The 24,219-nt window shown below is 42.2% G+C and overlaps 1 protein-coding gene across 3 annotated transcripts in view; it reads left to right on the top strand.

The window, feature by feature from the left end:
* SSH2 (slingshot protein phosphatase 2) overlaps window positions 1-24,219 on the top strand; it is a 215,248-nt gene that overhangs the window by 171,591 nt on the left and 19,438 nt on the right. For all 3 annotated transcript variants that reach the window (XM_018565484.1, XM_018565481.1, XM_018565482.1), the window contains 7 exons: window positions 8,408-8,511; window positions 10,886-10,950; window positions 14,620-14,741; window positions 20,115-20,183; window positions 21,508-21,573; window positions 21,657-21,851; window positions 23,299-23,392. In XM_018565484.1, coding sequence (XP_018420986.1) covers window positions 8,408-8,511; window positions 10,886-10,950; window positions 14,620-14,741; window positions 20,115-20,183; window positions 21,508-21,573; window positions 21,657-21,851; window positions 23,299-23,392 — 715 coding nt within the window. The remainder of the gene's footprint in view (window positions 1-8,407; window positions 8,512-10,885; window positions 10,951-14,619; window positions 14,742-20,114; window positions 20,184-21,507; window positions 21,574-21,656; window positions 21,852-23,298; window positions 23,393-24,219) is intronic.

Below are 24,219 nucleotides of genomic sequence, written 5' to 3'. Positions count from 1 at the left end.
GTAAACCCCTGAACCCATTTTCCTGTAAATGTAGCCTGTCCTTAGAACCAAATCAACAGGCAGCGGGCAACCAATGAGCAGCCAGCGGTTATCCTTTCTTAACATTTACACGTTCTCGGCCTGACTACTTAAACCAGGGCTGGACAAATCCCAGGAACCAGGTAGCTAATGCTTCTTGAAAATGACAGCTCACTCCCAAGTTTTGAGGTTTTCTAGTTGTCATCATTGGAGCTGGCTCCTTAAAATAAAGACATTCAAGTACCTTAACTATTAACAAAAATGTATCTTATTTGTGTATCACTCGGCTGTAGATCCTCAAATCATCTCCGAATTGGTGCAGACACTGTCCTTCCTTCTGGAGGGGGGCTACTTTTCTTCCCCATGGTCTCTGCGTGTGTTGTTAAGTAGTCACCACTCAAAGCTCGCTCCTGTGATGAACTACAATCTCAATATAAATTTTTAAACTAAACCTGGGATTGTAGTCCATCACAGGAGTGACCTTGGAGCGGTGGCTACTTTACAACACACACAGGGACCATGAGGAACAAAAGTAGCCACCCTCCAGAAGGAAGGACAGTGTCAGCACCAATTCAGAGATGATTTGAGGATCTACAGCCGAGTGATACACAAATAAGATACATTTTTGTTAGGAGTTAAATCTTAAAAATACATTCAAGTACTTTAACTATTGAGTTTAGTGTCGCTTTAAAGATCATAAATGCCAACAAGAGTTATGTTGGTTGCTTGGCAGCTACTTGAAGAACAGGCAGTGTATTCATGAAGGAACTGCATATGTATAGTTGATGGAAGAGTCAGGCTGAGTCTCTGGGTTTTCTGCATGGCTCGATAGTAGAGTTTGTTCTAATGCGAGTTCTAACGATACATAACGTGCCAAAAGTGATGTAAAATGTTTTTCAAATGGTGTTTATTAGTATCACAGTTTAGGAAGAGTTTTAAAGCCAGCTGCTTTGTCTTTGTTGAGTTCACATGTGTTCTCTTTTCAGGGACAATATCGCTGCTACTCCAATGACTGTCCCTGTGGGGAGGTGAAAGTGCAGACCTCGTTTTACTTTTTAAGTGTTTTTTTGGTTTTTTTTTATTTCCCTCTCCTTATTAAAATTCTCCTTGAGTATGTCTTGTGCTGTATCTGCACAGTAACTACATATCTGCTCAGGGCTTGACACGCACCTTTCAGTCCCTGAAGCCTCTATGTACAGTGCAGAACTGTTTTCCTGAGGAAGGAGTTAATGTACAGAGCTGCCCTTTTTCAAGTCCTGCGCACATGCTGAGGTCTTTGCTTCACAGATGTTTCAAGCAAATATACATTTTTACAGAAAGTGTTCCCACGCTTCAGTGTACGGCATCATATTGCTGTCCATTACCAGCTTTTCCTTATCACCAGAGATCAGTTCATTCAGCAAAATTGGGGCTTGCCTTTTAGTTTAGTCTGAATGGCGTTTTAAAGAATAAATTAAAAAATATAATTTCCTTTTTAAAAAGATTATTTTATGGATTTTTCATATACAAAATCCATAAAATATACTGTGTGTGTGTGTATATATATATATATATATATATATCTACAGTATATGTAGATATAGATCTATAGATCTACAGTATATGTATCTATATAGATGCCACCATTCATTTTCCAACCTGCCCTCCTGCATTGGATAGTATAATTTTGCTTTTCAGTATGCTCCGTCTTCCCTATTTGACAAAGCTGTGAAAAGAAAGTGAATTGTTCAAACTTGTTGATGGCAAGGAGATGGGCAACCTTGGCACTCAAGCTGTTGTGGAACTACAAGTCCCTTGTGTCATTGCACACCCAGAAGCAGGTGAGATTGTAGTTTTGCGACAGCTGGAGTGCCAAGGTTGCCTACCGTGGTATAGCAGAAGGATGTTTCTTAATAGAAGATGCAGTGTAACTGCAATGAGGGTCCTTCAATTAGATCACCCGCCCGCCTGTTGGTATGTACTGGCTGCAAAATGTGCTCTTCACACACTTGATATTCAAACTTGGGTAGCTACATTATTTGTCTTTTCACAAATGATTGGGTGTTGAAGGTCTTCAGACTACTAATGCAGCTCCAGCTCTTTGCATTCACCCTTCTTTACCACAATGTATGGTAACACATGAATGTATGTACATTGTGGGGCAGGTTCAATTTTTGGTGGGAAAGGGAAACCTAGAGAATTTACTACAATGGTGGTACTGAAGTCCGGATCACAATGCAGCACACTGCTGCGAGAGTACTAAGCAAGATTTTGAATGGAACTTTTCTTGTACTTTTTCAGACCAAAGAGAGTCAGACTTTTTGTTACGATGAGGACCCACTTTATGGTGTCTGGTAATGCACACATTTAATAGCTCACTGATTTTCTACCAGATGCTGGACTCGGATTTGACTTGTAAGGAAGTTTGGGAAGGGGAATAGCACCAACAGAGAATGGAAGGCAGAGCACGCATTAAATGAAATTAGAGACTGCATGTGCTTACTTCATCTCTAGTCTCTGTAAACCCCACAGTGATCTCTGAAGATTATGGTAATCTGTGTTCTGTGCTGAATTTTGGACTCTCGTGTTTACTGATGAAATCATCATCCAGATCCCATCTGGGGCCCCTTGACATTGTCCAGAATCCTCCACTGACACAGGAAGAGCACAGATCTCGAAGTCAGAGGAAGGTGGTGACATGAATTTACTACAAGCCCTCTGATACAGAGGAAACCGCTAGATACACTGCTTATCTTTTCTGCAGAAATACAGATTCATTTCTCATGTTGTAACCTCAGTAGAGATTCACTGTTCATTATGTAAGTAGTAATGACACACAAGTAGGGTGGTAGAAATATCTGACTGACTGTGCACTTGGAGGACACAAAGTTAAACATGTTCATTTACATAACTTCAATGCAATTACAATCACACTATTTCTGCGGAAATGCTATTTAATAAACAACCTTAGGTCTAAGCATCATAAAGTAACTCAAGAGTAGCCCCCCTCATCCAGCTAAGCATGTCATAGCTGAGGAGGTCTGAATATGGAGGAAGAAAAGCTCCCCTTAACAAATAGGAGCTCCCAGTCTGGTACTTCATATGTTTATCATGATGATATGACTGTGGAGGTGGCACAGACTCTGAGCAGCACCCCGCTATTAGTAATCTTAAACAGATTTGGTATAGATGGCAAATGATTTCAGCTGTTTAGGAGATGAATGATCCTAAAGTCATCAAAAAATTGGATGCATACAGAGATTTAAACAGCTCCACTATTCGAACTTATTGTAGACTTGCTCATTGCAAGAAGAATTTTTACATTTGCATGGTTGGCTCTGCCTAGATAGCAAGTGTGTCAATGGAGAAAGGGAGGTGGAGGAGAGCAGTTCAGGAGATGTTCCAGCATTGCTTACTCAAAGGGAGTAGCCACATTTAAGAGAGGTCCTCAGCTAGTGGACATTGTCTCGTTTAGACATGAGATAATTGCCGGATAGGGCAACTGTTCCATGTAAGTGGGCTGATTTAGCTTCCTACCCTTGGCAAAAGCCCTCCAGTGTCTTGAGGCTACAGGCCTATTTAGTGCTCTCTCGGAACAAAAACAAGCACAGTGGCCCTCATTGGTAGCCATGGCTTCCTCGTATCCGTAACAGCTGATGAAATTAGGGTATTCCAGAGCAAAGCAAGTACCAAAGATCATAATAATTATGATTTCTAAATAAATGTGTATTCTTTTTCCTCTGAAACAGTGTGGAGAAAGTGCCAGATACTTACAAGCAGCCAATGACTGCTAAGGTACCCAATAGTGATGAGGCTGGGCTTGATGTAAACCCAGTTCCCTTGAGTTCACCCAAGCCCCCTCTTCACGAACCAATCGGTTGTAGAGAGGTGCATTCCCCGCCCTAGTGATGTATATGTCACAAAGGGGTGTGGAACGTCTACGCCGCAACTGCCACCATCGACTGAGCCAGGAGGGAGGGTGGTGGCCACAGTTTTGATCGGGCTTCTGCTATCTCAAGCAAACTGTGTTCACACAAAGCCCAAGCTCTTCTCGGTCTCATATGTCCATTAAAAAAAAAAACTCTTTTTCAGAATTGTAATTTTAAATATGTCATAAGCTACAAACTGCTGTATCTGCTTATCCTTGCCCTCACATTAGGGAATTATGGGAAGTGTTCTACTGAGGCTTATTGTAGTTTTTGGAGGGCTAAGGGCCACACAAGCAATAAAACTCTAAATGTAAGGCTTAATTCACACCAGAACTGCATCAGAACCGCAGGTGTTTGCAGTGTTATGCGTTTTGCCGCAATTGCATTTTTTGGGGGGCCTTTTTGCTTTAATTGGGATTTCATGTGCGTTCCGTTGCATTTGCATGTGTTTTTGATGCGTTCCGTCGGTCTCCGATGCAGCTAAAATAGTGCAAGCAGTACTTTTTTCAGGCGACATCGGACCGGAACTAGTCTGGTGTGAACAAAACACCAGAATCCCATAGGAAAGCATTGTGCTGCGTTTTTGCTGCAGCTCAAAAACTGAACGGACTGCATCTGATGTGAATGGGCCCTAAGGCCTCGTTTACACCAGATGCAGTGAGTTCTGGCCAGAACGGTCTGCATCGCATTGCAGCCGGCTCACTATGTTGTGGAGCAAAAGGGGGCGTGGTGGTCCATTGAAGTAGCCACGCCTTCCGGCCGCAATGCGATCGGCCGCACGGGATTGCAACGCACATTGTCTGTGGTCCGGTCCCATCAAAATGTGCTTGCAGCATTATGATCGGACCTGACTGGACCGTAGGCATAATGTGCCTTGCAATCCCGTGTGGCCGATCGCATTGCGGCCACACGTGCTACAGTGCCATTCACTTCAATGGACCGCCACACCCCCTCCTGCCCCACAAAAAAGTGAGCCGGCCGCAATGCGAGGCAGTGCGTTCTGGCCAGAAACAGGCCGGAATGCACTGCATCTGGTGTGAACGAGGCCTTAGATAAAATATTTCTGGTGTTCTTTCCAGTCTCACCTTCTTTCAGATAGTCACAACAAAGGACCAAAAACTTTTCATGCGAAGTTATTCAGTTTATTCAGAGGCATTGTCCCCCCCTAATGCTAGTTCCTGGAAGCACTCTGTACAACAAATGGTTGTTGTTTTTTTTTTCTTTATCTGTATTGCAAGTGTTGCGGTAGAAGGAAGGGCTCCATGGTGAGGCCACCTCAGCGTCACGTCATATGACTTCCTCACCAGCTGGACCCCTCTCCTGTGTAATGCAAGTGAGCTTCACGGTTTGCAAGCGTCTCATGTTATTTAGCAATATTAAAATGGTTTCCTCTTTTCTTTTGAAATGTGTGACGGAAAAGCATCATTTCTGGGCCTGTGCCTGCTCTGCTGTGGCTTGAACCCAAGGTTATGGGAACTGAGTTGGCATAAGCGGATGTTTCACAGAGACCAGGTGTTTGTGTGGCCTTTTATTTTCCACTTTTGAAAATGGGGAAGTTGTAAAGCAAATGAAACTTTACACCTATCCGAATTAACATGACACAATAGCATTAAAGTGCTTTTACTTGGGGCATCAGCATACAAGCTAAACAGAACAAACGCTGAACTTGGCAAATACCCCAACCTGCTCGGCATTCGTTTTTGTATTATTACTTTTCTTGGTATATCCTGTATACAAAGGCGTTTCTTCTAATTTGTTTAGTTGGAGATCTGTGGCAGTGACCGCCCTCCTCTAATTAATCAGAATGGGTAGAAAGTGTTCTTTCTGCTTGTGACACCTGCAGCAATTTGGGTAACAGGCATTTCTGTGAATAAGGAACATATCTGAGGCTGGTTTGGAGTGATTAGCACAGAAAGGCCCGTGACAGGCTCTTGTTACTCCTAAAATCCCAGGCAGCTGTGACTCCTCCAGCACAGCAGTTCAATTCCAGGGCACCCCTCAAATACCGAACATGCTGCAGCACAGCTCTGCCTGCAGTGCGATCACACGGCCATCTGCACAAATGTCATGAATGTGGCTGATTAATTGTTGAGTCACACACAAGCCTTCTTGGGAACACTTTAGTACTTTTATGCAAGTCTCGTATTGCCATCAAGGTCTATTTGACATCGTTCAGGTTTTTTTTTAATAATGGAAATTTTCAAACTGTAACTTTGATGGATCTTCTGATTCAGTTCACACAAATAAGTTTAATATTAAAGTGAAACTATTAAATCTATACTGCTTTTTTAACATTTTGAAATGAACGTAGATGGTTTATATGAATTTTAACCCAACCTACTTCTAAGTTATAATAGTAATAAACATAGTAATGCTTTCATAGATCTAAAACCTTGTGAAAAAAAAATGCTTGATTCCCCCATCCACCCTAAACAGCGTGGATAGGGAATCCCCACTGCCAGGCTATTGTCTTCCACACCTTCTGTCAGAATACCCAAACAGTGTGTTTGGCTGAGAGGGGGCCCACACACTGCTCGAATTTTGGTGGAGTTTGCAGAACAGCCAAAATTTGAGCAGTGTATTGCGAGGTTTACACTGATATTGAGATAGATATATTGTATAGAGAGATGTACGTGTGTCGGGGCAGCACATTGGCTTACTCAGGGGTGCCCATTAGGTAGATCGTGATCTACCAGTAGCTCTCAAAGCTGATGCTGGTAGATAACAAAGGGTGTGAATGGTGGCCCCTTTATTCCATTTTGGTATATTTATTTAGCTGTTAGAGAGAGAGAAAAGAAAGCCAGGAAAGAGAGGAGCGACAGCAAGGAGGATGAACAAGGAGAGACAGCCAGGAGAGAGAGAGAGAGCGAGCAAGGGGAGAGAGCAACGAGAGAGAGAGCAAGGAGAGAGAGCGAGCAAGGAGAGACAGCCAGGAGAGAGAAAGAGCAAGGAGAGACAGCCAGGAAAGAGAGCAAAGAGAGACAGCCAGGAAAGAGAGGAGAGACAGCCAGGGGAGAGAGAGCAAGGGGAGGTTTTTTTTTCCGTTGGTAGATCTCATGTAGCTCATCATTTGAAAAGTAGATCTTAACACAAAAATTGTGGGCACCCCTGGGCTTACTGGTTAGCACTCCTGCCTTGCAGCATAAGTTCCTGGTTTGAATCCTGGTCAAGACACTATCTGCATGGAGTTTGCATCTCTCTGGGTACTTCACTTTCCTCCTACACTCCAAAGACATGCTGGTAGGTTAATTGGCTCCTGTCTAAATTGGCCCTAGTAAGTGTGTGGGTGTATGAGTGCATATGAGATAGGGAGGTTAGAGTGTAAACTCCTTGAGGTCAGGGGCTGATGTGAATGTACAGTATGTAAAGCTCTGAGTAAATTGTTGGTGTTATAAATATATGTAATGTTGCAATAAGTGTAGCCGTTCATTTCCAGTCAGCTTTTAACAAATGTGCACAGGCCAAAAAAAGATGTGTTTTCCATCCACCCATCCTTGATGACATAAAGTGATGTGCACAGTTCTTTTGTAGAAACTAGGAAAGGGATTGATTCTCTGCTAGAGTTTTACTACTGGAGAGATTTGGTCCTGGAGACCATTGTCATCAGGTCTGATGTTGAGGGAAAATCCAACATTTAGAGCAGTCCCAATAGCAAACCTTTATTGCAGCACACCACAATGCATGGCATGTATGATGTGGTGTACACTAGTGCAGCTCCTTCGGCACCCAGTGCACTTGAGTGTCGAGGGAGCCACCCCAAGTAGATGGCAATACTATGTAGGGCTGCAACAACTAATCGTTATAATCGATTATTGAAAAAGTTGTCAACTTTTTCAATAATCGATTAATCGGCTTCCGATCAGTTGGCCCTGTACCTAGCCCTGAAGGAGGCCTTTTAACAGTATATATAAGGGATGCACCGATGCCGAGGATTTGGGCGAGTACCCGTACTCGCCCAAATCCTCCCGGTACCTATCTCGATACCCGAACTTCCGGTATCGGGGAGCCAGGCGGCGAGTCATTACAGGCTGCCCGGCTTCCTGATTGGCTGGGAAGCCAGCTCCATGCTCCCTTGTCACCTGTTGACGAGGTAGCATAGAGCCAGCATCCCAAGCCAGTCAGGAAGCCGGGCAGCCTGTAATGACTTGCCACCCGGCTTCCTGATTCCCATACTTCCACATCAGCTGGAGACTGCTTCTGGGCTAATCGGGAAGCCGGGCAGCGAGTCATTACACTCCGCCGGGCTTCCTTTAATGGGATTTCAGCATGTACCAGAAAAAAAAATCCGTATTCTATACCGAAAAAAACGGTATCGGTTCCTTCCTAGTATATATACTGTATATATTTACCATTATGTTACTGTGTTTCAGCAGTAGTTGCTTTATCCCAGAATAAACGATAAGAATGATCAGTAACATATATTTGTACATTGATATATGAATAATCTATGGTTAATGAACAATCTATTTTTTTTTTCACAGCATCAGTGAAAGTTTCCTGACAGTGAAGGGGGCTGCCTTATTTCTTCCACGTGGAAATGGCTCCTCTACTCCAAGAATCAGCCATAGACGCAACAAACATGCAGGTAAGAAGCATGGCTTTCCACTTAGTTGTAGTGAGCATTACCCGGACAGTAATTGGCGTCACTTTGCTGCAGTTGGTTACAAGATAAACTTTTTCCCAGTAAGTTTCTAGATAGTCCACAGTGTCAGGCTAGGTTCACACCTGCACTACATCGCACGACACCTGAGACGCACAATCGTGTTCAGGTGCACACAGCGATTGCCGCGTGGCCCCATTGATTTCAGTGGGGTGACATCCGCGCGTCAATCGCTAAAAAAAAAAGGTACCTTTTTTTGCGACACACGACTCGCGGCTTTTTTGTGTTCACTTGCACAGGCAGAATCCCGTGTGATCAGCACGGCGCGACTGAGGTGGCATTAGAAAATAGTGGCACCCACGGCGCGATCGGTTCACACCTGGGCGACTCCCGACCGCGCGGCTATCGTACACAAAACCGCACGGATTGCCGCTCGGTCAGGAGTCGCCTAGGTGTGAACCTAGCGCAAGAACTAGTTCTGCAAGAAGGTTTTGGTTAGTTTCAGCTATTAATGCATGTTTTAGAGGGCCGTGTACTATATTGTGTTTGTGACATACATTATGTATCAATACCGAGCATAGTGGAATATTACAATAGAACCTGTGCTAAGGGGAACCAATAAAGGCTTTTGCCTTCTTTGTCCTCTATATATTCTATGTATTGACGAGATCACGGATATGATGCTATTGATGTACACTCACCTGTGTTTGCTTAATAGGAAAAATGTTCTCCACGTAGAAGTATGATTTCTTTACGTTGCGCTGTAAATGGCTCTATTGTAACATAATGCATTTTCCACAAGGGAGTGAGCTGCACATTTTGCCTGCTCTTGGGTGATGAAGAGTTCTGTAGATTATCATTGTACAGCACCATCTAGTGTTCAGATCTTAGTGAAATCAAATGGTGGTGGTCTGCAATACTCTTCTATTTCCCATTGCAGCCAGGTTTTTTTTTTTTTCTAACCCGCATTAGGGAATCCGTTTTTATTGTTTTAGCTTTATCTTACATTAAATAAAGGAGCCCTAGTAAAATAAAAAGTTTTAGTTGAGCTCAATAGTTTTTTTCCACCAGTTACCGGTTTAACTTTACTATCATGCTTTTCCTACTATGATATTCTTTACGGTGTACATAATTTAAATAAGCCATCTTGTGATGTTGCTAAACCTTTATAGACCAACATATTATATACAGAGTAAGTAAATCAACAAACCAGTCCTCAAATCCTTTGTGTTAGGCTCAGTTATGTGTCTTTTCACATAATATGTAAACGAAGAAAGTTGTATCCTTGAAGCTGAACATTAATCAACTTATTTTACATGCAACTAGCAAAGGTACCTGAATCAGTCTTTTTATATCGGCTTTCTATTTTCACCTGCACAGCACCACCCAGACTGGAAGAGGGAGGTGAAGCACTAGGAGATAATCAGCATAAATATGACAGGAGGAGACGGCAGATTTGTTGATTTGTGACTTCATTATATCCATAATAGAGAGCCATTTATAGCAAAGTTGTAAAGAAAAGAAAGCATACTGATGACCTGTGACCTCTCTCTGCGTGTTACAGGTCTTTTCTTTGTTCAATCAGCCAGCTGGCAGTGGGGTTGTGACACTTCTATAATCCTCAACTCCTTACCGAAAAAGTGTTGTCAGCCTCCTGGCTTTGCGGTCTGGCAAAGGTGCATCAATCACAACACACAACAGTGGCTAGACAGAATGACAAATCTTTGGGTAGTTTTGCCATTTCAAATGTGTGTATTTTAATTGTGAATTTAGCTGTTTGCTTGGAGTCCACCCTTTCACTGTGGTGCATTTCAGGTAATCCTTTATTTATTTTTATGGGAGCTGAGGCATATGGAGAGTAGCTTGTCAAGTTTTCTTCAGGGCATATGAAAGCTTTGCTGTGTGCATGCATGCAGAGTTTGTGTCACTGACGATCCTGCCACTAGTGACAGCCACCGAACTGGAGCTGCTACTTGACCTAATGGAAGTCATTCCTTGGAGTTGTCACCATCACCAGTGTGACATGGGCCTAATGGAGTTAAGAGGAAAAGTAGGCTGTGGATCCATGCCACTCTCAGCTCACCCCCTCCAAAGCAAACTGTTAGATTTGAGAGTTTCCAATAAGAATGATTTCCCTTACTGGAAATGTTAGTATTTTGTTTTAATTACTTCAAAGGTAATAATTCGAAACTATAAACACCGCAGTTCCTATTGTAGATATTTTGATAACCCTCGGCAGGCTAACATGCAGTAGGAGTAAGCAGTCTTATGTTTACATAAAATAATATTTATTAGATTTTGTTTTCTGTGTAATGATAATAAACTAGTAATGACATAGCTTTGCATCCCGTGTTTTCAGGGGATCTCCAGCAACACCTACAGGCCATGTTTACACTTCTCCGGCCAGAGGACAACATCCGCTTGGTGAGTATCTTGTGTACATTCCAATGTATTGCATCCTTATCCTCTCTGCTTGTCCTGGCTTCACCAGTTTTCCTATATTACTATAAAACATGGATGATATGTTTTATTTCCTGCCAAGGGCCTCAGAAGTTCCAAATGTTTTTTTTGTTTTTTTTGACTATTCTTTTAGCTGGTATGCCTCCTTTTTAGCTGTATTCCTTTGAACTGGTTAGTCCTCATGGGCAAAACTGTGATGATGGATTATGTAAAGATACATATTCAGATTTAAAGCCTATATTCACCTTTACGGAGGTATTTGAAAAAAGCAAATGCCAGCAATGTAAACTGTGAATGCAGGAAGCAGACTTATGCAGTTGCTGCATATGAACATAGAAACCTACTTTTTTTTTGTTAGCTGACCTCTTCATATCTCATGGCTCCTTTTTGAAATGGCCGCCTCGGTGCTCTGCAAGTAGTCTGTGTCAATTAACTCTCTCTCTCTCTGAGCACTCTCATTGGTATTCGTAGTGGAACCCTATGACACATAGGGAGGGGTCAGCTGTTTACAGCCTGCTTTACAATCTGACCCCAGTGTCAGACTGCGTTTCCTGTGGAGGGAATATTGAAGTTGTTAGAATCTGGCCCACTAAAGTCCATTAAAAAAAAAAAAAGCCACTAATGTGAGTCATGAAAATACACACACATGCATCATGACACCTCACCTCTACATTACCACAATAAATGCTAATCACTAATAATGGTGGAAATTGGCTTTTAATAACAGTTGAGTAATGTTTTGACCATTTGACATTTAATCAGAATTTTCTTAATTCTGAATCAAAGCTTCTAAATGTCATTCAGCTGCATGCAGTGGTTAGCATAGCATAATATACAGGAATCTCTGCCCAAGGGGTGTGCACGTCCATATGGTACACTTTGATTCAATAACAGGCTTTGAAGTTTCGGCCTCTCGTGGGAACTTGTACTGGAGCTGTCACTGAGAGCTGCCCAAGGTTATTTAAAACTGCAAAAGACTGCAGACCTGTCTTCATTGTGCACCGCACCCATCAGGGTTTTCCTGCCGTCTTCTATCTGTACAATACAATGTTCAGAACCAGTTTTATTATGCCTTGATGTCTGTTTTATGTGTGCAGTATACATGTTGGCTCTCACTCTTTCTCTGGAATATCTGTCATTATTCTTATCTTTATTTAGGAGATAACTGGGGAGTTTTTTCTGATAGATTTTCTGGGATGATATAAAGCAGCAGTAGACAGTATTCAGTGGTGTTAGTGGGCAAGGCTGGCAGCCATATTGTGGCCTAATCCACGCTGCAGCCTCTGTTCACCGAGAACACCGGAGCACAAAGCATCTGAGTGCAGAATTCTGTGATGTAGTTCTCGTAGCCTGGAGGTCATTGTTTTCTTTGCATAAGTGATTCCATGCATGGTAATTTAGCATGACTAAGTGCAGGCGGATTATTTGTGTAAAAATGCAGGTTACACAGATTTTGCAGTCCACACGCAGACACTACATACATGTGCCCTGTGTCACAGGCACACATCTGTGATGTAGCCCACTTCTACGTGCAATGTACTGGATCTTTCCTCAGTAATGTCAAGCACACCTCTCCCTGCAGCTTCTCTTCTGTATTGATGGGCACTTCAACTTTCTAGATGAGGAAGTAATGTGTGGGGGAAAATACCACATTTATTTCTGTGTACACTGAAATTCACTGTTTGTGTATTCATCAGGGCAATACAGTTCCAGCATATCTTCATTCTATTTTCTGAAGAAATGTTTGTTTTTAATTAGCACATGCTGCTGATATTACATTTTTTTTGGTGTATCTTTTGTTTAATTTTTGCTTGTATTCTATAGTGTGCTAAAGGAAAACCTGTACTGAGAGAAATGCAATGGATGCCATTTCTGACCTTATGCAAATGCTACTTGCCTGGCTGTCTTTTGGCTTTTACCTGGAACGAGCATGTGGAACAGGAAAGTTAGGATGAAGTCAGAATTCACCATTTGTAAATAAAAGTTACCTCCTTATCTGGCTTTTTATTTGTGTAAATTGAAGTCAGAGTCCTCTAAAGAGAAGGAAGAGAACATTGCATTTATTGATTTCCCCTCCCCCTTCCCTGATTCTTGTTGCTTATAGCTTCTTAATTAGCCTTGTCTTTTTATTCCTCCTCTCTTTTCTACTACTGATGCAAGTCAGCTTCTTGGAATCACAATCCAGCAGTGTGCTTTTTCCTGAAGACTTGGCACTGCTCACTCTGGTGTTCCTGCAGCGTCAGCCCTGACCGGGCACACTTTTAGATGAAGCAAAGCTACAGCAGCTGATGCCTTGCATTGAGTGTGTGGACACAATAGGCTGTAATCCCTGTGGTGTGTCTAGTGGCGCTGCAGATGTCCCCTTTTGATATGGTCATTGTGCAGGAACTTCTCTCTTCCTAAAGATAACACACTTTAATGCATTGTGCAGCTTGTTCCATAAACCCTAATTGGCTTTGTTATCCATGATCATGGTTATCCTGGTCGAGAGTCCTACTGGCATTTTTCTACATGGTGTGATCAATTCGTTGTAGCAGGATTTGTAGATAGTTTACAGCCTGTGTTTTGAATATAGATGCACTGCGTTTTAAATAACACCATTACATATTTAAACCATGCATGTCAGACTGATGGTCTTTGTGCCACATGCAGCTGGCCGTCAATAGGCTGAAAGATGGGCTAAAGCTGACCATACACAAATTTCATCTCGATCTTGAGGAACCTGCGGGAACTTGTTTTATGGGTGGCCCTGTCGGCAGACTCCCGCCCAATATTATTTGATCTAAACATTGTTGGCTGAAAAAGTGACTGCAGCCAATCAGCTGCTGTTACTGTCTGGGTATTCTAACAGCAGTATACCCGCTGCTGCAAGATAGTAGCCCAGTGGGAGAGATTCCTCCATCCATGCTGTTTAGCATGGGTGGAGGAATCTTAACATTTTTTTTCTCCCCGAAAGAAATCTACTAGTATGTGGCCAGCTTTTCAATTATTTGGTCACACTTGCACAAGTGGGTGTGGCCAATCACTCTTTGTGGGGATGGGGCTTACTTCAACTAAACAGGTTGGTAAATCTGCCCCAGTTACTATTGTTTCCCATTAGAAATCAGCAGCATTTAACTTTCACAGGTGCCCGAGCGTGCTTGGATAATGCTGGTACAGCCAAGTACCCTAATGTGTCTGTGGGCACGTTATGGTATTAAGGCCACATTTCATCCATAATGTCATTGTATTATTTAGCATCTTCACTCGGGTTTAAAAAAAAGGTTGCAAAATATTTTTTAATCTCATAATTTGCTTTTGAAATATTGTTTTGTTTTTTTTTGCTTTAATGTCTTTTAAACTTGATAGTGCTATATATTAGTTTTGCAGTTTGATTAACATGCAGAATAGCTATTGCAGCTCCTGAATACCTATACCCATGGAACTTAGAACTTTGTTCCATTTGACTGTGACCAGGATGGGACCTGATGATCAATATTAATTTACTGGTTTAGAGGTCTTATTTCTTTCCATCACACAGAAACCTTTTGCATAGCTTACTATTGAACATCTGCTCTGTTGTTGCTGCTGTTGATTCTTTTTGTGGAACTGCACCTATTTTATTTATGGGTTTGTTCACTTTTTTTTTTTTAGGCCGTGAAGTTGGAAAGCACCTACCAGAACCGTACACGTTATATGGTCGTTGTTTCCACTAATGGAAGGCAGGACACAGAAGAAAGCATTGTGCTGGGAATTGATTTTGCATGCAATGACAGGTAATTATAAGAACATGGATTATTCGCTGTGATCGTTACCATGATAAGGAAATATTGCTTTGACATCATGACACAGGAAGGTAATTTTGTGCGTTCTACAGCAGATCAGATTTTTTTTTTGTAGCTCTCATGCTATTAATCCAGCATTCAGGAAATATGAAGAGGCAAACTTTCTGAAAGATAAAGCAAATTTGTTACTTTCTGTTGATTCCAGTTTACAGATTAAAGCAGTATAAAACTACTTTTGCTTGATAAACGTATGCTACCATGATTAATTATCAGTATTTTAGTTCCATTTATGTAGACTCTGAAGCAGAAAGCTGCATGGAGTCTGGAGCTAGGTTTACACGGCACATGTAGACTTTAAAGAGGACCTAAACTGTAGTAGTGGTGCCAATGCAAGCTAAGGACAAAGCACTAGTTACCAGTATTGTCTGTGATCGCCCTGCAGTTAGTCTCTATCCCAAGGGGTCAGCAACCTGCGGCTCCGGAGCCGCATGTGGCTCTTTCATCCCTCTGCTGCGGCTCCCTGTCCAGGAGTGGAACTACCACCAGGCCCTCGTGGCCTGAGGCTGTGGGGGGGGCCTAGTGAGGTCCGGTCCTGGGCACCCCCCTGGTGGAATATGCGGCAGTGCAGGGTCTATGGTGTGCTCTGCAGGGTCACTCTAGGGTGGGCTCTGCGGGGTCTCAGGTTAGGCCTGAGTCCAGTGCGTTACGAAGCCCACATATACCTATATACATGCTATACATAGCATAATGGTAAAAAACAATATATGCAGTGTTATCTTCATTTTAGATGTCAAAAGGGTTTTGTGGCTCCCGGGTTTTTTTTTTCTGTGGGAAGCGCGTCCAAATGGCTCTTTGAGTGTTTTAAGGTTGCTGACCCCTGCTCTATCCCCAATTACGGAATTACCATGGCACTGTGGCCTGCCACTCTCTCTGCTGAGGCAGTTATCTTAGTAGAGCTGCTCTCTGATGACTAAGGAATAATGCAGCAGCATCAGGAGAGCTGGAAAAAGCACACATTGACAGAATAAGCAAAGTAGAAGCAAGGACGTGTCTTGCACTGCATATCTTCAGGTACAGCTTTCTCTTCAGCAAGGAGAACAGTGAGCAGCACAGCAGTGCCCCCAATCTGGTGAGACTAGCCATCAAAGGCACAGAGCTTAAGATGCACATACCCTGCGGATATACACCTAGGAGGCTTTAGGCACAGGAATTGCATTGCTATTTTTCGGGAGGTATTCAAGACAAAGGGTAGTTTTTTTTTTCAATGTGCTCCTTGGACATAACATTTTTAGATATTCCCTGTAAGATGGCACATACTCTTTGAACGTTATTAGTTCAGGTGACTTCTTCAAGACCCTAATGCTACTTATAATTTATAGTAGCCACCGTCAGGAACCATGGCCTTTCCTTGCTGTAATGTGTTTAAATTACTGAACTGAAAATAAAGGATTTCTGCTCAGGGTAGTAACACGGACTTCTACTTTGATGTATATTTTTGGCAGATTTAATATAAGTACATGTGTATGCTTTAACCAGTCTTGTGACTTCCTCATGTACAATGTAGACCATTCCCTTCTTGGCTTATAATAGGCTCCCTTGTGTCTTGGTGCCAGTTGGATCACTTCACTCTTCAATCATGTGACCCAGCGTAAAAGTGGCGTGATGGTAAAAAGTGTTTGCAGCTCTGTACCCTGCACAAATTTCACGCCTGAAGCTTTTATTTACTTTCTGGATTTCTTGAAGCGCTTTAATGCCTTGAAGTTTTTTTGTTTCCATTTTCCCTGGCAGCTGGAGACTCCCCACTTCTCTACCTCCGCTCCAGCCAGCAGCCAGTGGGAAAAGCAGGCAACTGCTATGCCAAGAATCTCCAGTGCAATGTTATTCATAGCCGCACAGTCTGGTTGCTATGGAAAATATTTCCCTGCTTGTTTTGATACCCCACCTGCGCATGGTGTAATAGCAGCTCCCCTCCTATTTCCTGACACCAGATTGGCACGTGATGTTATGGTCACCAGTGAGAAGAGGCCTCCACCTTTTTCTTTTACCAGAATTCTCAGAAATGGTAATTTACTGCTCTGTCCTCCAGAACTCAGAATTTGTTGAAAAAAAAGAAGAAAAAAAAAAAGGTTCTTTTGTGAAAGGAGGAACATAGCTGGGAGCTGTGCCAAGTATACGTTTACAATGGGCAACAGTGTAAACTCATTTTTCAGCTGTCATAAAATTCTTAACCAAAATAGTCCTTTTTTAATTTATTTATTTTTATCTGGGCGCCATGCAAGTGGAATCCAAGTGCACTTAGTAGTTGTGTCTGTCTAGAAGTCATCCCGGACATTAAGCTAAATTCATACTCTGACTATTGGACTTTGATATTTAGTGGCAAACTTTTATTTTATCAGAAACAAAAGTAACTTCTCACTTCATTAAACAGAATTGTACAGCACAAGTGATGGAGGGTACTACTACTACATCTGGTACCCTTTATCCAGTTGAGGAACTACAGATCCCAGCATCTCCTTGTACTCACTGGTTGGCATGATATGCTGGGAATTGTAATTGGTGGAATGCTAGACGTTCTGTTCTTTCCACTCAGAGACTTGATAGTTGATCTATAGTGGCTCACAAGGGATATTACCTTTTCATTTTGTGTGAAAATTGTACGAGTGTCCGTTTTACTTAAACGTTTGAGTTACTTTAACTGTATTTGTTATCTTCTGATATGTCGTGATAAATACATTTTAAAAAGATGCAATTCTCACACATTTCTTCACATCCCTCCCTTTCTTTCCCTCCTTTTCACTCTCACCTTCTCTCCTTTTCCCCCTCTCTCACTCCCCTCTTACTCTCTTCTCCCCCCTCCTTTCTCGCTCTCCCCTCCTCCTCTCTTGCTCTCTTCCTCCTTCACGCTCTCCTCCACTCTCTCTCCTCCACTCTCTCTCCTCCTCCCTCTCTCCTCCTCCTTCTCTCTCTAGCGTCCTCCCGTCACCCTAAGCTCAGTATACCGCGAGCTGTATACTGAGACGCCGCATTATACCACGAGCTACAGCTTGCGGTGTACTGAGACGCTGCAGCGGAAGCGGATCCCGACAATTATGTCTGGCTCTGCCTATCTAGAGGCAGAGCCAGCTGTACCCTCCCCCGTCCGTTCCGCCAGTCAGCGCTGGAGGATCGGAGGGGGGAATCCAGCCCCTCCCCTGTCACGGCAGAGAGCCGTGACAGGATCGAGAGGTGAGCGAACGCCGGTATGTGTTCGCTCACCTCCCGATCTACTGAGCCGACCTGTGACAGTCTCATTGTCACAGGTCGGCTAGAACTATGAGGTGAGTGAAAAGCACTCGCCTCATAGTTCTCCTTTTTTAAATCCTATTTTTTTTTCCTCTGGTGCGGGTTAGGTCAGTTTTGCTGATCTACAAACCAAGTGCGTGCTTTTTCTGGGTGTAAGTAATGATACACTTGTAGGCTCATCCGTCACATTCTATATTAGCTAGCTTACTGTCCTAAGACTTGGCCAGACTTGTTCCATAGACAAGTTTCCCATAAGAGGGGGAGATGTGCTTTCTGACAGGTTAGCAATTCTAAACGTTTATAGAGTTCCACTTCTGGCACACGGTTCAGGGAATAAGCTCCCAGCATTGTGACAGGTGTGCAGCTGACAATACCTTGTCCCACTCGGAAGATGAAGTAAAGGAACTAGGAGTACTGCTGTTAACTGTTCACCAGGTCATACTTCTACAGCATTCCCCAGCAACTATTAGTTTAGAGATGGTCTCCTCTCCAAGATGACATTTCCTCAAACAATCTGAGACATTAAGCAGTGTGCTGGTGAGCTTGGTGTAATTCTTCCACATCTCTGCAGTAATCCAGTGTGAAACCTGGAGCTTCCTGTAATCAAGACCGCTCACTGCTGCTCTCTTCTTGTGCAGGGTGACTACAGTTGTATCCACCATTGATCTATGTGTTGAATTAAGAGTTTTATTTGTTCAACGCATCTCATCTGTCTGCATACTTAGTTCCATATGCCACTGTCAGCTTGCACGAAGTCCGGCTTACCTCTTTAATAGTATACACCAAGCATAGAGGTGATCTCCATTATGTGTGATGATTGATTCCTTGAGCAGAGAGCCGCTTAGAATGGCCAAGCTGTTTTTAGATCCACAGGTCAAGTTTCGCAGGCTTACGGACCTCAATATTTATGACAAGTTTCTAGGTGGGTTGCTAGGCTTCCTTAATCAGTTCTCACTAAAAATATCCCTCTCACCATGAGATGCCTTGTTCTTTTTCCATCTACTCATCACATTTGCAGGACGCACGACTTGTCAATGACTTCTTCAGGTCAGTGAGGAGGAGATTACAGTGCAAGCGATGGTTGGGTATTTACCCATCATAATGGTTTTCACCTGAAACTTTGCAGACTTCAACAGTAATATCATCAAAGCCCCATTTTACCTTTGTAGATAAGAGGTTATGTTTAAAGGAGAACTTTAACAAAATAATTTGTTTGCAACCATCACACACAAGAGTTATGTAATCAATGGACTGAAAAATGTAACCCATAGCAATAATGCAGCTAATGTCTCTTCTTTGCAATGTTGTATTTTCACATTGCACACATATAAACGTATCAATAGAGAAAATCTGAGGTTGCTATTACTGACTTCTTCTATAGACATTAATTTTTTAGCTGTCATGCTAACTCTGTTCAATACCATGACCTGGAACAAGTCAGTGATGAGGGATTTTACTGATCTCTATGCTTGTTTCTGATGAGTGGAACAGCCAGGCAACTGTCATTTTCAGAAGGATCTTGTGATCCAGGCACACCTGGCAGATGGAACATCCAGTTCTTGGATCTCTCTGTACAGTACGCTACAGTAAACTGATACACCCTGCCAAAAACCACCTAGCCCATGATTGGAAAGGGAAGTATATTGATGGGGACATCCCTCTGCACCCTAACCTACAAGCATTCTCTTTGTGCAGAATTGACCCTGATTGGCAGAATGCTGGGCCACCATTGCTCCCAGTCTGACCATTGCTGTGCAGATGAATGTATGCCACTTCTTTGTAAAAATACATTTAAGAGTCTTTTTAAAGCAGACATCACTGGGTTAAAAGGTATTTCTTCAAACTATCTGCTTAGTAGGTACAGGAATACAATATCTGGCTGATTCGGAGTAAGTGATATTCATTATACCAATATTTTATGTCTGGATCACGTTTCCATTTTCCCAGGTATATAATGTACACTTTTTACATGTATTGCCACTACTTTTGCTCAGATGAACTCTATAAAGTTGCATGTACAGTGTTTTTATTTTTCTCTCATTGCTGATTTATATAACCTATTTCTTTGTTCTTGTATTTTAGCAGTTCCTGTACGATGGGGCTTGTTCTTCCTCTCTGGAGTGATACTCTTATTCATTTGGATGGGGATGGGTAAGATTAATATGATTTTATGACTCATTTTCTTTGGAAACATATTAAACAACAACACTGTCTTATTATAGTTTTTATTACATCGGATCAGCGATATCATCGTCTTGTCTCTTCACTCCTGATAATGTCACTCCTCGTTCGCCAGTCCCTTAAGTGACCTTTTACTGTATCTTAGTCTGTCCCACATACAAGGTTCCAGATGACACTTAACTGTACCCATGTCTCTGAGCACTGGAACATAGCTGAATAAGCAACACAGTTAATTCATTGCATATGTCTCCTAAGCCAGGACCCTTTATTGCTCCTAGCGCTTGATTTTGATTTTTAGTTGTTGAAAATGCATTTTCATAACATTGTAATGCTGAGTGTGTTTGAAGTCAGTGCTTTTATTTAGCTGTTGTGCCTTCTGTACATAAATAACTTTAAACCTTGACTTTACTACATAGGATTACCTCAATTCACTGGAAATAAATGTTTGATTTCATCAAATCTCACAAAAAACAGTAATATATATATATATATATATATATATATATTGTTTTTAAATCAGATAGTATTTATTGGCATTTTTTTACAGTATTATACTTTAACATCAAGTCAGTATTTTGTTTTGTTTTTTAAGAAAACCTTGTACCTGTAATTAAAACAAAGAGGATTCCAACCCTGTCTGTTGACTCTTGCTTTAGCCTTCACTTCTGTCAGTCTTGCTGGAATCATTGGAAGTGTATGTATGACTTTGTATATAGTCAATATCACTGCCTACCAGCTAGGTTCTGGCCACAGCAAAGAGAGGATCAGGTTTCTGTAAGATAAGGGTTAGTTTATGATTATTGTTCCTTTGTTGCAGTGAAACAAAGTTCTCATCATGCTCACCTTTACCCAGCTGTTTTGTTGTTGGAGTCATTTGATAATCTTAAAATTAGAAAGGCTTAAGCTGGCCATACACTGCTCTATTTATTTATTTTTCATTCAACCTGTGGGCTGAGCGACAGAAAATTGAGCAGATTTCTCCATCAACGCTACAAGTGCATTGAAGAATCCCTGCTGCTTGCTTTGTATTCTGACAGTGGCTGGTGGCCGTTGTCAGAATACCCAAACAAAGCAGGCAGCTCATTGGCTGCTGGCTCTGTTCGTACAGAGATTTTCTGATTGGCTCCTTCGATCAGCTGCCGACAATGGCACACACTTTCGGCCGGTTCATCAAATGTCTACCCATAATGTTCATACAAGGTTAAACTGATGCTTTTCCTTGAATCAGCATTTTTGAAACCTTTGTTTTTCCTTGCAACAGAATAAATAATTTCCATCTGTTTGCTTCTCCTAGGGGGTTCAGTGTGTCAACAGATAACAGGGTTCACGTATTCAAGCCAGTGTCTGTTCAAGCCATGTGGTAAGTAAGCTGTGGGCACCAAAGGCTATACAACACAAAGTTGCTATCGGACATTTCGCTCATGTAAACCTATTGTCCATCAGGTCTGCACTGCAAAGCTTGCACAAAGCCTGCGAGGTAGCCCGTGCCAACAACTACTACCCAGGCAGCCTTTTCCTAACATGGGTTAGTTACTACGAGAGTCACGTCAACTCTGACCAGACTTCAGTCAACGAATGGAACGCTATGCAGGATCTGCAGTCCCGTCGCTCTGATTCTCCTGTGCTTTTTACTGATGTGTAAGTTACATGCCATTATTTTTTGGAATTAGACAAACACTGATGCTACAAAACTAAATGTATGCTAGTAAGGCTGAGGTCAGACTGGTGATGTCACTGCTGTCTGCCAATAAAGCACCAAACTGATGCTTGTCTGATGATGGATGTCTTTCCAGGACATGTGGACTTTTTCTGTATCTGTCTGAAACTTTGACACCTTGGAATGAAGACCATTCTATTAGATATTTCAGGGCTTGCCAAAGAAATGCACAGAATAGCATTCTCAAAAAGCATGAGAGATGCTTTACTGAGATGCAGCATGTAGCATCTTTCTTAGACATTATGCCCGCAGATTACACTGTAAGGACATTTGCAGTGCTTTTTAGCAAGTCACAGTGGTGCCAGCACATTACTGCATCAGCCTGAGGCCTTCTGTACACGGGCATTTGTTTGCCTCACAAGTCAGTGGAAATACAAAAGCAAGTCAGAAGGATGCAATACACTGAAAAGGACTTCAGAAGCATCTCATTGTCTGGTGAATTTTTATTGCTTTCGAGCGGTGGGAAGGGAGCCATGAGCTGGAAGAAAGAGGTTGCACAACCTTTATCCTGCATAGGATAATTCTCAGAATCTTCCTAAATGCCAGCTAAGTGCACCTGAAAGCATTGCTGCATTTGCCAATCTACTGAAGGCGCATCTTTTGCTTAGACCTCTACTTCTATTGTGTGAAGCTCACATAAAATACATAGAGGAGCCAGCATCTATGAGCGCTCTCTCTGGATGATTGAAAGAATACATACCAGCCTTCCAAAAGTCTTGTTTCTCTTACAAGCAAGCATGGTATAGACTGTCTTTTCACCCTAACAAAGTTGATCTTTGAGCTCTCCGCGCTGCAGAAGTAGTTCCTAAGCTGGCCATACCCTGTGGTTTCTCTCATTCTGCTTTGCAGGCTAAATGAATATGACCTTACATTTGCAAATCAGTGGTTTTAGTGGCCATTTTAGTGATTCATACTCATTCGAACTTTGGAGATGAAAAAAATCTGTGTTTTTAATGCAATTTGAAGAAAAGCACTCCCAGGTACAACATAACATACTGATTCTGTATTGGACTCACTGAATTTTCTCATCAGAGATGCACTGTCCCAGAATCACTGTCCTCTCTCTCTCTGCTGAATAGTTGAGCTATTTTTGCAGTGGGCGATAAGGCCTTGGGAATCAAGGTTAAAGGAATGCAAGGGCGATTAGCTTCTTTTCAAAGCCATAAATGGATTTGGATGATCGTGACCCGGGAAAGGTAGCAGGGGACACATGTCCAATTTTGAGGCAGCCATGAAAACATTGAGGGCTGCTGTCTGAATCATGCAGTGTTCATATACATAGGGAATGCACACCTCGTACCACCTGTTTCTGTGATAACACATTGCAAAACATGCAGGGAGTTAACTGCTATCATTTTGTCTCTACAGACCGACAGAGCGAGAACGTACAGAACTCCTAATTAAAATTAAATTAAGAGAAATCATGATGCAAAAGGACCTGGAAAATATAACATCTAAAGAGGTGAGCAAAACAGAAATACTTTTTCTGTATCTGTCTGAAACTTTGACACCTTGGAATGAAGACCATTCTATTAGATATTTCTAATTCTTTCCATTCCTATGAATGTCAAGTGCCAGCTATAACTGGGCACCTTGCCCAGGCCTTAGTTGCTGTTCTTGAGGAGTGGTGGGGCACTAGAGGAGAAACTTCTTCATATAGGATTGTGCTAACACGCATAGTGGTTTATGTATAGCCCCACCTGCTCCTATCATGCAAATGGGATTCTGCACATACTGTGAGCATGTGACGTTTTAAGTGATAGCTCGGGTTGGTGCAATACTGCTGCTCTTGCACACATGTAGCAGAGGTCCTCTCTGCAGCCTGCTGCTACCGTAGTTGAAATCCATTGCAAACCGCAGTAATTTCAAAATTTTGTTTGACCGCACCCTCGATTTGTACTCATCCGTTTTACCCCATACATCAATTGGACTTTATTATCAGTAGTAATATAATGTGTTTGTGTTCAGGGAACTAAAATAACACTGCACATGCTGGTGGGAGATGTCCAATACTATTGTGTGTTGCAAGTTTAATTTGAGATTAGCCTGGGCTGTAACTTATGTGTAACATTATTTTTTATTCTTACAAAAGCGCTTTATCTATTTAAGCTGCGTACATTGCAAGGATTTTGGATTCTTAACTGCTGTTTGCTGTTATGAAGAAAATGCAGTTTTTTTTACTTGGTATGCTTTTTCAGTCTGATTTCTGATTGGGAGTTTCAGCATTCATTTTCAGCACTCTGCACAATCTAAATTTTTTTTTTTGTAATACCCCCCCCCAAATATCTT

The sequence above is a fragment of the Nanorana parkeri genome, unplaced genomic scaffold (assembly GCF_000935625.1).
Source record: "Nanorana parkeri isolate BGI_ZX_2015 unplaced genomic scaffold, ASM93562v1 scaffold851, whole genome shotgun sequence".
Lineage (NCBI taxonomy): Eukaryota > Metazoa > Chordata > Amphibia > Anura > Dicroglossidae > Nanorana > Nanorana parkeri.
Note: the sequence above shows the minus strand (reverse complement) of the source record. Positions and strands in the feature narration are given on the sequence as shown.